At 52.3% G+C, this 15025-nt stretch overlaps 1 protein-coding gene across 1 annotated transcript in view; it reads right to left on the bottom strand.

Moving 5' to 3' along the window:
- The window catches only part of fat4 (FAT atypical cadherin 4), a 74281-nt gene that overhangs the window by 31427 nt on the left and 27829 nt on the right, over nt 1-15025 (bottom strand). Inside the window, exons 2-5 of the mRNA XM_030104500.1 lie at nt 7866-7997; nt 3534-3795; nt 2927-3277; nt 601-1523 (exon numbers count right to left, since the gene is read on the bottom strand). Coding sequence (XP_029960360.1) covers nt 601-1523; nt 2927-3277; nt 3534-3795; nt 7866-7997 — 1668 coding nt within the window. The remainder of the gene's footprint in view (nt 1-600; nt 1524-2926; nt 3278-3533; nt 3796-7865; nt 7998-15025) is intronic.

Genomic DNA, 15025 nt, shown 5'->3' with positions numbered 1-15025 from the left:
CGAGGATGGCACATCCTGACAGGATCAGCTGAAACCAGATCACTTCAGGGACTCCTCAGGAGTCAGGCAGGATGTCCCTGTTGGATCAGCTGATGTCCACTTCCTGTTCCTCCGTGGAAGCTACCAGGGACCGAAACTACTGTGGGTCACTCAGACAGAAACCTGAGGCCCAATACTCCCAACAGAACTCAGTTAGGAAGCAGAGCTGTGGACGGCTGGAGGAGTGTCAACACCTCGTCTACTCATCTGGAGACGAGAGTTTAGTAAAGGGAAACAAACCTATTTATACTGGAGTTTCTGTTTGTCATTCGAAGAGCAGACACCGGTCCCGGTATTTCAGACTGTCACAATCTAAGTGGAGCCTGACGGCACTGTCACGTACTGAAGCAAACTGCTCCCACTTCTCTTCTCCTTACATTTCGGAGGGGTTTTTCTGGTGGTTCTGAGCAGAATGAGACCGGCAGCGTTCACATACCTGCGCTGATTGAGTTAGTATTAGGGAAATGTGGTTAAGACGTTAGCTTGTTTTAAGTCTCAGGACCAGAGGTGAATCCAGTCCGGACTGCTCCGGCTTCAATAAGGGGAAAAGCACGCACTGACCTGAAGAATGCTCTTTGGGAGGTTCTCCAGGTTCTCCTGAACGTTGACAGTGTAGGGAGAAAGCTCGAACAGCGGCGAGCAGTCGTTGACGTCCAGCAAAACCACGTTGACTGTGGCCCGGTCCACTCTGGGGCTGCTGCCGCGGTCCGCGGCCTGGACCGACAGCGAGTAGGTGGCCCGGGTCTCACGGTCCAGCTGCTTGGCCACCGAAATCACCCCCGTCACCGAATCCATCCTGAAGTCAGAGTTGACGTTCCCCCCAGTGATGGAGAATCTGATCTGCCCGTTGGTGCCGTCATCGGCGTCGCTGGCGAAAACCTGGATGACGTCGGTCCCCGTCAGGGTGTTCTCCTCGATCTCGATGTCGTAGATGTTCTGGGAGAAGCTGGGCGTGTTGTCGTTGACGTCCAGAACGATCATGGTCACGTCCATGGTTGAAGACAGAGGCGGCTGGCCTTTGTCCGTGGCGACCACGGTGAGGGTGTAGTTGGACAGCTCCTCTCGGTCCAGCTCCCCGACCAGCCGGACGTCGCCGTCGATGGTTCCCACGCTGAACTTGCTCCCCGACGCTCCTCTCAGGGAGTACTCCACGTAGCTGTTGGGCCCGCTGTCGGCGTCGGTGGCGTGGGCGGTGAACACCACCGTGTCCACCGGCGTGTTCTCCTGGATGTAGGTCATCTTCTGGGAGGTGAAGGTCGGCGAGCAGTCGTTGACGTCCAGAAGAATGATGGACACCTGGGCGGTGCTGGTGAAGCGGCTCATGGGGGGCGGAGCCAGGTCGTTGACTGTGATCACCAGGTTGTAAAAAGACTGAGTTTCACGGTCCAGGGCCTTCCGGGTCTGGAGAACTCCCGACTTGGTGATGGCGAAATGGCTCTGAGGATCGCCTGAAGCAATTTTATAGAGAAGGCTGGCATTGGGCCCTAAAACACAGAAACACACCAAACAGGGGGATCGTTAGAATACTGACTGAAGAGACATCACTCTCACAGAGGAGACAATCTGACAGGTTTTAAATAAAGCTACAGAGTCAAATGTAAGACCTTGAAAATCCGACGACAAACAGCGAAGGTCAGAAACGACTGTGTGTCTCTGAGGACAATATCAGCCTCGATTTCCACTGATTGTTCACATTGGAGCTCGAGCTTCTCCGAGCGGACGCTTCATTCATGACAGATGGTTATCAGAAGAGAAGCAGTCCCGCAAACCGCTTCCTGAAGTGATAGGGCTGCCGTGCAGGTCGGAAAGCCCCTCCGATGAAATATTTAAATGACACAACAACAATAGGGGCAGAGCGGCCGGACGATAAAACATCTGACCCCACGGTCTGGCTAATCTGCAGAGCGTCCCTGGAGCTGGAGGTCGACGTGAGCCGATACTCAGCGTCTGTAACTCAGCTCATGTGGAAAGCACCTTCCCACACTCCAGTGTCAGTCATCCCCGATCGAGGCTGCTCCAATCTACGCCTACACTGCACTGTCTATCATCACAGTCTGAAGGTCAAAGGTCAGGGCTTAGGAAGTGCTAACAACGGCTGTGTTTCATTGTAACAGCGCAAAATGATGCACGCACGTGTGTGTGTATGTGTGTGTCTTTGTGTGAGATGGATGACAGTCAGATAATGTGGAGAGAAAGCCCGACTGTGGTTGAGAACGGCAGTTTTCCCAGGAATGTAGGTCACAATAACCACATTAGGCCCGGATGAAGCAGTAATTACAGGACGGTGGGGCGGCGGTGACAGTTTGAACGCCACACAGCACTTTGTAAACACGAGCCCTCCACCTGAAACGCAGAAATAACCCCCGCCGCTTAATCACACGGTGCATTTCATCAAATCATTCATGCCTGACTCAAAATAAAGATGAGAAATAAAATGGAATTCAGAGGACTTCAGAGTAACCAACGCTGAAACCAAACCAGCCCCGGCAATAAATCAAACATCTATCGCTGATTTATAAACTACAGCAGTTCATCACAGCTTCAAATGAGAGGCTTTCTTTAAATAGAGACCATATTTAGCTGCATTCAACCTTTTTACTGCTGTCCTGTCAGGACTGACTCCAGGGCCGATGAAGAGCTCTGGAAAAAACAAACTACTAGAAAGCAGACATGCAGCTCTGTGCCATGTCCTGTGTTACATGTCCCATAGCATGTAGCATGTAGCATGTAGCATGTAGCATAGCGTGCCTGGACTTCATCTAAAACACATCAGGAATAATAATCAGATTTGAAGGGAAAAGGAGCTGAAAGTTTCCATAGAACACCACAGGCCAGCTCCCTGCTGAACAAACAGACCTGAAGTAACCGTCTCCTCCTGAGAACGTACCGTCATCGGCGTCACTGGCCGTCACCGTGACGATGCTGGAGCCCGGCGGCAGACTCTCCGACACCGAGGTGCTGTACGTGGAGGTGTTGAAGACGGGCGGGTTGTCGTTTACGTCCAGGATGTTGAAGTAAACTCTGACCACGCTGGCCTGCCCGCCGCCGTCCCGGGCCTTCGCCGTCAGGATGTAATACGGCTGAGTCTCGTAGTCCAACGGACGCGTGACGTTGAAGACGCCGGTCACCGGGTTCAGGAGGAACGTCTCGTCCTCGTCGTCCTCCTCCAGCGAGTAGGTGACCTCTCCGTTCAGCCCCGAGTCCGAGTCGCTGGCCAGGATGGCGGCAACAATGGAACCTGAGAGAGTATGAGACAGGTCACCAGGCTGAACAAACATGTCACCAGACTGAACAAACAGGTCACTAGACTGAACGAACAGGGTACCGGACTGAACAAACAGGGTACCGGACTGAACAAACAGGGTACCGGACTGAACAAACAGGGTACCGGACTGAACAAACAGGGTACCGGACTGAACAAACAGGGTACCAGACTGAACACACAGGTTCCCAGACAGAAGAAACAGGCTACTGTGGCGCTCCCTGAGCCTCACCTGGTGCCATGTCTTCCGGAATATCGAAGGAGTACGTTGCCCTGGAGAACTTGGGCATGTGGTCGTTGACGTCCTTCACGGTGATGTTGAGCCTCATGTCGGACGACTGCTTCCCGTCGTCTGCTCGCACCAGGAGGGAATACTTGGAGCGCCGCTCGCGGTCCAGCTTCTTGGTGGCGATCAGATCACCAGACTCGGGGTCGATCCGGAAGCTGTCGTCCGCCCCGCTGATGATGGTGTAGGTGACGAGAGCGTTCGGACCCTGAGACGGAAAACCAACAGCAGGTCACGATCGAACTGACTGGACTCCATGAACATCATCATTAAATCTGTTTCAAACTGGAGAGAGAGCAGAACGATGCAGCCAACATTTACTGTGTTCATCACTTCAGACTGACTGAGCTCATCTCCAAACCGAAGCACTGCTCATTTCTCTGAAGTGCTCTGAGCGTGCAGACAGGAACAGGGGTCAGGAGGTCAGCTGGACGGAGGACACACAGAGGACGAGCCTCACCATGACAGTGGCTCTATCTGAAAGGAAATCAGACGGTTTCCTCTTCGCCTCCACATCAAACTGCAGACGTGTGGACGATGAATGAAATCCTTCTGAGAGACGCTGCGTGGAGCTACGACCGGCGAGAACAGAACCGAGGAGCCACAAGGACGACATGTCCACATCAGAGCATCGTCTCATCAAGTCACTGAAGGGACTGAAGAGCAGGGGGTGGGACAACGTGTGTTTATCAGGATATTTTCACCATTTTCTCGTTGAAATTTTTTTTGTTTTGTTTAAAAAAAGGAAAAAATATCCATTGAAAATACTTTATTTGTACACAAGATTCAATCATTTTTCACTACATTTGACATCGTTTCTGATATTTTGTTTTAGTTGCAGACAAACAACAGCACATGATAGAGCCGGTCTCACTACAGAGAGGAGAGGAACCCATGGCCCAGAGAGACCCCCCCTCAAGAGAGAGACCCCCCTGTGGAGGAGGCTCCATCGTGATACCAGGAGTGAAAGAAGTCGATGACAGAGCCTGAAGTTTATATTTGTGTCGGGGACAAAGAGACATCAGACGACTGTCTCTCTATCAGACTGTCTCTGTGTCTTCTGCTAAAAGTCAACATCAAAAAGCTGCAGCCATTCATGGAGCCGGAGGAGGATCTGGTTACTCTGCGTTAAGAGCCAAGCTAAAAGAGACTCTTTCAACTATGCCTGGTGTCTGTGTGATGCTGTTTGATCCTGCTGGAACAATGGAGGCTCAGGGACCGGGGGTCAGCGAGGGGGGGCTTGTTGGTCAATATTTCATGATAAGCGGAACTTAAAATAAACTGTACCAGCAATTATGGACTGGCACCAGGACCAGGAGGGTCTGGACTGAGAACGGTACCATGTTCCGGTACTTGAACGCATCTTTGTGACTGTGAGGGCATGGAGGAGTAGTCGATTTTCCATGCTGGACATGAACGCAGCACTGCAGGCACAGGGGCGGAGTGCGGCTGGCTGGGACTGCAGACGTCCTGTGATGGACGACTCACCTGTCCAGGTGAGTCTGCTTCATCAGCAGCTCCGCTGGCCTGCAGCCATCGTCTCAGGATGTTAGCGGTTAAAGTGGAAGTCAGCGCGGTGAGAACTGTCCGTCACGACACACTCTTTAATCATGAGCTTCCTTTTACTGTAATGAAGGCAACGTTATTAATAAGATGCAGAATGCGTTCAGCATTCTGCATCGGTGCGGCCGAGTTGCCGGCTCGCTGCCATCGCGCTCCAGGCCTGGTTTCACCTCAGCCTTCCTGACCTCGTCCCTCATTGCATTACCAGAGGCTCACACTGAGATCCAGGTCCAGAAAGACGAGGGAACAAACGAGCGCAGCGAGGTTCTGCTCGTCGGAGGACCCCGCTGTCATCAATCACTGGCTCCAGACCTGGAAATCCCATCAGCCACCTGGGCCGCCGGCCGGAACACAACACCCACTGTCTGCCAATTAGCTCTCTGATAGGGTTCAAAGGCAGAGCAAGACGGTGGGAGAGGACGAGCAGGGGGGCCATGAAGGACAGAGAGAGAGAGAGAGAGAGAGAGAGAGAGAGAGAGAGAGAGAGAGAGAGAGAGAGAGAGAGAGAGAGAGAGAGAGAGAGAGAGAGAGAGAGAGAGGGGAAGAAGGAGCAGTGGTGGTTCTAGACCTGTTTTGCTGGAGGGGCAAATTCAATCCGCCGCATGCAATGGTTCCACCTTTTATATCAGCAGCACATGCAACTTTCATTATGGTATGAATTCATGGGGGGGGGGGGGGGGGGGGGGGGGGGGCAGGTTCAATGATACAGGGGCACTGGCCCCTGCTGCCCCCCCTCAGAACTGCAGAGAGAGACACACTCACACACCAGCTCTCATTGAAGCAGCGTTCTCTCTTCAGTGAACATAACAGATCCTGCGCTCACACACCAGCAGCTCGCCTCTTGACCTCCACTCAAGAGTTTGACCACTTTACAGCTCTCCAAAGAACTGGGGGGGGGGGGCAATTAAACAGCAGCAGCAGCGTTCCAGACTGGGCCAGAAGGAAAGTCATTCAGCAGACGGATGGTTTTGGGTTCTGGGAGGAGAGAGGTGTGAAGCAGACAGCGGCGGCGGGGGAACGGCCAGCAGACCTGCTGGTTCCACGCCCGTCCACCTGCTGGGGCTCAGCTTGCTCCACGGCTGCAGGACGGCGCTCGCCCTGCTCTCCTCTCTACGTCTTCATTAAGGAGGAGCGTACCTGTGGCATATTTTCCACATCAGATCAGGATTCCAATAAAGTCTTACAGCCCCTCCAAAAGCAGCATATTTCTTTCAGATGAGGTGAGAAACTTTCTCGCTGAGGCCTCACTCCCACCGAACAAAGGAGCGGCGCTCTCTATTGATTTCCTTATTGAAAACCCAGCAGCTCTTTCCTTCGGCCACAGTAAAAAACGGATGCGTAGAAACAGCGTTTTAATCCCCGCACACATGAATCCCACATGTAGCGGCGTTAAAGTGGACGGGATCATTATGATGTCTGAATCCGGCCGTCAGCTGGCCGACAGCTTGGCTCGCACATGTGTCTTTCTCAGCAGCGGCTCCAGCGCTCCGCGCTCGCTCTCAACCCCGGCTTCCTGCGTAAGGATGTGGGCAAGCACTTGGCCGGCCGCGGAGCTGGCTCCCAGCGCGAGCTGGAATGAAGCACAGGCTTCTATTTAGCAGCCTTTTCATGGCAGAGCAGAAGTTTGGAGTAAACATCACTTCAATCTGTAATTCCTGAAAAGGCTTCGCTTGAATGGACGCTAAACGTGACTTCTCCTCCGTGAGAGATCTTCAGTTTGAGCATCCAGTCCAGACTGTCTGCGCCTTTCGGAGAGAAAGCTTATTTTTCCTCTACGGTTTCAGCTTACAGACCACATCTCAGAGCTTAGCCTTACATTCTTTTTAGCTTGAAATAACTTGAGGAAAAGTTTGACTTCATCACCAGATGCTAAACCTCTTAAGGTTCAACCTGAACGCTCCAACTCAGAAAAAAGAGAATAATCCAAGCCTGTCCCTAAAACGTCCCTGAGTGAGACGCTGACCTGCTGCCAGCTCCCAGATCCACAGCTGTGGGCTCAAACACACATTCTCATCCGTCCCAGACCTTTCCTCTTCACGTCCCACAGTCCTCCGGCTCCTCAGACTCCACACAGCAGGGGGCAGGAGCCAGCGCCATCCGGCCAGGGATGTGATCAGCTGATCAATCAGCTGTTTGACGGACTTGTTTCCCGCCTGCAGCTCGGAGTCTGACGTCCTGATGAGCGCTCAGACTCCAGGAATGGAGGAGCATGGTGGGATCGAACCAGGAACCCTCTTGTCACTAATGAGCATTCCAGCCAATGTGAGCTCATTCTGAGAGATTAGGAGACTCGTCAGACTGATGACAACCAAAACAGAAGGGTCGACATGCTCTGAGAGAACCTGAGAGAAGGATCCCCGACTCCTCGTCTGTACGATCAGTTCAGGTACTGATGAAGACGATATCAGTCTTCAGATGACAGAAACACTGAGCCGACGACACAGTGGAGGAAACGGGATCTTTCTGGGGTCAGTCTGACTCCTTGGTCTGAACTCGGTCCTCTTGTTACACTGGAATGGATCAGAGTTCATCAATCAACGCTCTTCCCTTCTGAATATTTCCAGCCCTGCTATGAAATCCATCTAAAGTAAATACATTAAATGTTGACTTAGGTCCAGTGAAACAGGAACAGCTGCTCATTAAACTCCACAGAGCTCTCTGCACTGGAGCAGCTCCCTCTCAGGACCAGGGTCCTGAGTGGAAGCAGGAAGTTACCTGGTCGGCGTCGGTGGCCGTCAGCTGCATGATCTTAAAGCCGTCTCCGATGTTCTCCTCGATGGTCACGTCCAGGATGTCGCTGGGGAAGACGGGCGGGTTGTCGTTGACGTCATGCAGCGTGATCTCCACCTGCAGAGGAAGAACAACGGTCTCCATTAAAGCTCCGTGACGGCGGGATGACGACACCACAGAAGAAGAACGGGAAGAGGAGGAGCCTGGACTCATTTCTCATCTTCTTCACCCTCTGCCAAACAGAAGGTGAAGCTAACTGCAGCTCTTCCAAAATAAACCGATATCAGAGCGGACCGATAAGTTCTATCAAACACAGCCGGAGCGGCAGGTCCAATCAGCTGAGCTCAGAGGAAACCGTGTCCCTGAAAATAAATCAAAGTGACTTTTAACTTTTCCTCTCTCCAGACTCTCGGCCCCTTCAGAGAGCACTCTCTTCAACACTGCAGCCAACTGGGGGCTGGAGTAGGAAAGTGTTGCGACCTCCCACCCTGAACGGAAACTGAAAGCTCGAAGAGCTCCAGGGTCGCTGCGTCAGGACGTCCGTCCGTCCCGTCCAGCTCGGGGTCGTGGGAGCTGGACGGGGGACGCTTTGGGACGGCTGCCAACCCGTCAATACAAAGAGACGATCACACACACTCACACCTACCAGCCAGCCATCAATTAACGACCCGTGTCTGCCTCTGAATAACTCAGGACCCCACTGGAAGAACATGCAAACAGCCGCAGGACCCTCCCTGAACCGGGACTCAAACACAACTCCACTATTGATCATCAGTCGCTGTCCATTTGCAGCCGTCGGCTCCTCCACTCACACATTCAAAAGACAGAAACGTCTCGCTGTCCAACCACAACAGACACGTTGCTGTGCATTCTTTGTTTATTGCTTCTATAAATATGTAAACGCTGTTTGAATCCTCCAGAGACAGGATCTTCATTCATGTTGACACAGATTATGGTTACACACAGGAGACCCCCCCACCCCCCACCCCACCCCCCCACCCCCCAGCCTGGTGCAGCTCTCAGAAGAAAAAGGGAAAGAACAGTTGTCAAAAGTCTACAGCGGGCGCAGATTTTTGAGGTAGAGCATTTATAGCACAGACAATAGAGCTGAAGGCTGCAGGAGCAGCAGGGTGGGGGTGGGGTGGGGGTGGGGGTGGGGGGGGTCAGACGCTGAAGTCTATTCATACACAGTTATTGACAGGAAGAGCAGTCTCCACCTGGCCCGACACGAGCAGGAAGCTCTTCCCAGCAGCTGCTGGGGGTTCAATCACGCTGACCCACAAGCAAAATGTTTGAGAAGTGTCACGGCGCGGCTGAATGAAACATTCACACCGGCGGGTCACGGCTGGGGAGGCCACGATTAGCGCCGATCTCCTGATCTGACCTGATCCACTTACTGGAGCCACTGCGAGTCTCTGTCTCTGTCTGCATGAGTGGAGATGATTACAGCAGAACAAGACGCATTATGTCCAGGGCAGCAGCCGTGCACGAGTCGCACAAACAAGGCTCAGTGGCGGCGGCTCCGCGCTCAGCCCGCGGCGAGCCCGGGGACCCGGCAGAGTCAACAAACAATGAATATTTATCCCCCGCCCTGTGTGTCCTCTTGATGTGTAAATAATGCAAGGCCCACTTCTGAGGAGGGAGCTAATTAGGCTGGAAGAGCTCTTTGAGAAATAATTACGCCTCGCGCCTTCAGCTCGCTCCCACGGGACCCAAATATCAGAGAGGAAGAATCCACCGCATGAAGCGAGGAAGGAGGTCAGGACGGGTCCGGGTCTGGTAGAAGTCTGGATCCGGATCCAGGTCCCGGTGTGGGTGTGGGTCTGGGACGGATTGAGTTTCAGCAGCTCCTGTTTCTCGCTGCAGGTGCTGCTCACGGGTTTTATTATTTATGGGGACGAATGAAAGATTCACGGCTCCAGAGGTTTCTGTCGATGAGGAGCCCGTCACCGATGGGGGGTATAGGCCCACCCGGCCGGAGCTGGACTTCACGCTCAGCACCTTGAACCCCTCCCAGAGCCTGCTGATCCCCGAGGCAGCGGCTAAATCTGAGCTCAGGTCTCATGAAAGCTAGTTTCATTACAAACAGCCGGGTTCCCCGTCAGAGGCACACCGTGCACACTCTGATCCCAGTGCATGTGGAAGAACATGCCCTGAAATCAGCTGTGAAGTAGAAACATCCCCTGACCCTGACCTTGACCCTGACCCTGACCCTGACCCTGCATCCTAAAGACGTCCATTTAGCTCACATCTTAAAGCCGCTTCTCTTGTTTGTGACTCAAACTGTCCGGTCTGCAGACAGGGCAGTCACATGACTCCAGCACTGTCCCACGTCGCCAGCACACTCATCCAGTCAGTCGGAGGCGGGGGTGTTTTTAATAAGCGGCCTGATGAATTGAGCGAGCGGCGGTTTGCAGCAGAGATGAGTTTTGGAGGACTGGCTCCGCTAGCGCCGAGAGTCACATTCACATCATTAGCCCAACTTCTCTTCCAACCTTTCTGGAAACAAAACGGGAACTCTGAGTGCAACTGATGCAACACTTGGCCTGTAAATGCTGAGATCATCTGGTCGTAAAGGAATCGGAGCAGGGCGCGCCTCGTGCACGCCTCGTGCACGCTCCCACCATTTCGGAATGATTAAATCTCTCATTAGAGCCTGCTGACCACTCGGGGTCGAGGGTTTAAGGAAGCCGGCTTCCAGCTCCGGCTCCGCTCTGCCTCTGACGCAGCTCCACCTCTCTTATTGATGAGGAGTGTGAATTTGGTCCGATGTGTTAAAAACTGGGATCGCAGAGTGAATCTGAGACAGCACTTCATCAGCGAGCCGCAGCTCCTCTGGGTGAAGCAGCGTAATGACTTGGAGCCGCGCTGATTGTAATTCTTCTTATGAAACCGCCGGAGCAGCATAATGCGCCGCTTGTTTTCTGTGACTCGGAGGTTCTGAGGTCTGGTTGGGAACCCGTCCGGCTCAGGACATCTCCAGTACTTCCCACAACTGCTTCAAAACCAACATTCAAACTTGCAGCAGCAGCGTCGAAGGCACACACTGGAAATTCATCCTCTCTGCACACTTCCTGCACTTCTGAGGCGCCACGGTAACGTATGAGGGAATCTGTCCTTCGCTCAGCTTTGGAAATCATTACCGAGCGTCTAGTAGAGTTAATCTGAAAAGCGTCTGGCCCGATCCGTGCACATCTGATGAACTCCCTGCTCGCTAAGAGAAACTGTGAAGCGGCCTGATAGGAAGCCACATCCAGCCTCGTTCATTTCCTGCAGCTCTGGAGACCATCATCACTTCATCTTCCTCCTCTGCCTCTTCATGTGGTCATTTCAACACAACGGCACACTTATGAGCTGAAGAGCTGCTGGGGGTTAAAGGTCAAGGGTGTTGGTAAAAGTACCACCCCGACTCTTTGTTTCAGCAACAGCAGCCAGGAACACAGCTGAATAATGAGGACGGGGTCAGCAGGTCTGTCCTACGCCGTCTTCATCACGTGTACAGTCGCAACAGGCTGGATCTGTCAAACAAATGCCTGCAGAGGAATCCATCTTCCAACCGCAGTCATCAGGCTCGGCAGAGTGCGTGCGCACTCCCAGACAGGAATTTGAGCTCGCTGGAGATGGAAACGTGCTCGGGAAAAGCAGACAAAGCTGGACGCCAGCCAAACCTCAACGCTCTGCGAGAGAGAGAGAAGTCAGGATACGATCAGACGCCCCCCGAGCCCCGCCGCCGTCCACTGCAAGTCGCAGGGAGCGGAGGAAAAACAGGGCCAGCGCCACGGCGAGGAGACAAAACAAAACAGGAGAGTCTGCAAGTGATCACAGAGCACCTCCGACTTATATAACCAGCGGGGGGAACGGGAGGCCGAGCTCCGCCGGGCGAGTGGTTCTAATAAAGGGGATCAGCGTCCTCTCGTCGGAGCGCCGCAACAACTGTTAGCCTGCAGCCGGCTGCTGCTCCAGCAGGTTCTGCTGGGAGGCATCGCTCCAACAGGAAGACCGGGCCTCCGGACCGGTGCGGCGTCTCACCGGCGGTCCGGACGATCCCACATCGCGATATGAGCACCTGAGCTTCTTCTTCAGCGTAAACACAGAACTCTTCGTCTATTCCTCCTACCTTGGAGAGTTAGACAAACTTTAATTAGACCTTGTGTGAGATCAGAGTGGAGGTAATGGAAGCAAGACGAGACGGAGCTCTCCTTGAAGCTGGAGCTCAATTCCAAGTCATCATGAAAATTACCATAGCCTATTAAAGCCAGCGTGTTCTGTATCCCTGAATTAAAGGTTAGAAGAACATCAAAACAAGACTTTTCTCCTTCTTGGGAGATGAAAGCTAAAAAACAAAATAATTAGCCTATTTGTGAAAAGAATGCTTTGAAGATATAAGGAAAGAAATGTATTTTCTTTTTATCAGTCGCTTGTCGTTTGAAGAGACTTCTGAAAAGTGGCAGTAGAGCGTAACAGCGGTGGGCCGGCCGTCTGAACGTGGACGGCCTTATCGCTCCACTCGCCACTAAACTACCTCCAATTACAGCCGTCAGACTGTAAACAAAGTCCTGCAAAGGTGAGCAGGAAGACCGAAACACAAACCAGCAGAAACATGAAGCTCAGTCAGGAGAAGCTCTGAAGAGGTTTCCCATGTGAAGCGTCACGTCTCCCCTTTACTCCGTTCTCATGGTTTAGTTACATTTCCTCCTCTCTAAGCTCATTAACAGTTTAAGATTACAATAAATTTATGACAAAGCCATTTTGTATTTTTCTCACTAATCAGTGAGGATGTTCTCCAGCCTGCATGTAATCCTCCAACCGACAGAACAAGGGTTAAAATCCCCTGAAGAGGATATTCAGCGTTGGTTTTATCCCACATAGCTTCACTGTGGCTTTTCCCAGAGCGCTGGAGCCCAGGCAGCACCGCCTGGACCCGCTGCATTAAAAACAGACTTTATTGGTTAACTAATCAATAGTTTAACGTAGTGAACGGCTGAGGCCTGGTCTGGAGCTCTGCCAGGGAATCACCTCTTCCCAAACCTTTCTAAAACTCAACAACTGACTGATCTGACCTAAAAATTAACCCAGTCACATGTGTGATGAGTTCCCAACACACAACGCTAATTCTGTAGCTGTGGAATTCAGGTTAAACAACAATCAGCTGTAATGATGCTGAGTGGATTATCACTGGATCTCATTTACTTCGCCGCTCCTGCTGGCCGCCAATCCACTTCAGCTTCTGTGGAGTCCAAAACATTCCTGTACTAGGACGTTATTAGAAAGGATGATCTTCAAGCCACCGGCAGAGCCTCACCTTCAGCTTCACTCTCTTAATAACAAAAGAAGACTGAGGTGAGAGTAGGTAAATATGAAGACTTGTTTTAAAGTGGAGGAGGGTCTACAGACATATACTAATACAGCCTGGCTTTTGTTTTGCTGAAGATGCTCTTTGCATCCGTTTGTTTGCACCTTTAACCCGAAACAAGCAGAGCTGTTTTGTTTTCACGGAGCTGGAAACATCGTTAACGGAGTAAAGGACGGTGAAAAGCTTGAAGCGTCTCCCCATGTTCACGACCCCCCTCCGTTCATTCCCTCCCAGTCTCATCCTGCAGGTTATTACAGATGCAATCGGAGCGTTGCTTCTCGTGCCTTCAGGCTGAACAGAATGAGAGGCGGTGCGTCGTCGACTCGCCGCTCGGCCTGCAGGTGGACGCGTCGCTCTGCTGCAGCCGGCGTTCGGCACGCCGTCCTGCTGAAAGCAGCAGATATCGTTTCTGGCTTCAGACGAGGAGCAGGGACAAACAAAGCTCCGTGTGATCTGTATTCCTTCACTCAGCTGCTGAGGAGCTGCTGAGAGGTTTCCCTCTGCACGACCGTCTTCCCATCCAAACAAAGAGGAAATGTTTCAAAACAGCCAATTCGCCTTCACAACCGTCGCTTTGCTCTTTGCTTTATCTTCTCTTCTTTTGTCTGGCGGCACGCTTGAATGCAGCTGAATAGTCACGAGACAATTGGTCTCAGTTGTGTTTTTGGGGGAGCCAACGGAGACGATTGGTACTGCCACCTTCTCTCCGCCCGTCTCCACCCTCATCCACAACTCCGTTTGGTTTCACGGGGTCAGCGGGTCACACAGGACCATTCGTTCTGAGGAACAGTTGGAGTCAAAGCTTCGCTTTAGGAGGCGGCTGTCATTTGTTAGTTGACCTTTACTTCCAGCTCTGACAGGCAGTCTGCGGATTCGGAGAGGAAACGGGAGACCAGATGACTTCTGCTCTTCATTTCTAGTCATTTTTTGCTTTAAATAAATATTCCAGACTTTGACGCCCCCCAAAAATAGACAACAATGTGTGGGTATGGGGAATACGACAGAAAAAAATACACTCAGACAACAAAAGAGCAACACTGTCCTTCCCTTCACACACGGCAAGTGAAACCAGCAACGGCTCAAACAAAGGCTCCTTAAAATCCACCCAGAGTTTACTGGAGGGAAACTGTTTAGTCTGCAAGGACAGCAACCGGCAAATCAAGTCATTATCAATATCTGTGTGAGATGAAACGGGATCCACTGTGTATCCAAAAGTCCGTCCACACCACAGAAACAGAAACAAACCCTGAGAAGTCCCAGATTAATTCAACATTTACTCATCTTCACGTCGACCGGCCGCAGCAACGGGCCGACGGCGTTCACAGCTCCACCCGGTCTGTTTGAACGGAGTGGCTCTGGAAAACACAAACACACAACGGCCAGGCCTTTCTGCTGAGTCTGTCAGAAAAACCAACCCGCTGTTATTCCTGCGTCAGATTTAACGGACTGTAAGTGACGCCGCAGATACAAGACTCCTCGCAGCAAAGAGACCAAACTCCCCCCATGACACAGAGACCAAACTCCCTACGACACAGAGACCGATCTCCCCATCAAACACAAACTGAGCCAGTGTCACCTCCTCACAATAAGAAGCGAGTGTGAAAGGCGGCGCCACGGCCACATGGCTGGTCCAACGGCGGCGAAGAAGAAAAAAATCGGTCACAGCGAGGACAAGACTGAAGGGCATCAGTGTCACACATGATCCGGTCAGAGACAGGAGCAGTCACCACCTAGACCACCTCCACCACACATGGCTGTGAGCAGTCTCTCACACACTCACACACACACACAC

The sequence above is a fragment of the Salarias fasciatus genome, chromosome 2 (genome assembly GCF_902148845.1).
Source record: "Salarias fasciatus chromosome 2, fSalaFa1.1, whole genome shotgun sequence".
Classification (NCBI taxonomy): domain Eukaryota; kingdom Metazoa; phylum Chordata; class Actinopteri; order Blenniiformes; family Blenniidae; genus Salarias; species Salarias fasciatus.
Note: the sequence above shows the minus strand (reverse complement) of the source record. Positions and strands in the feature narration are given on the sequence as shown.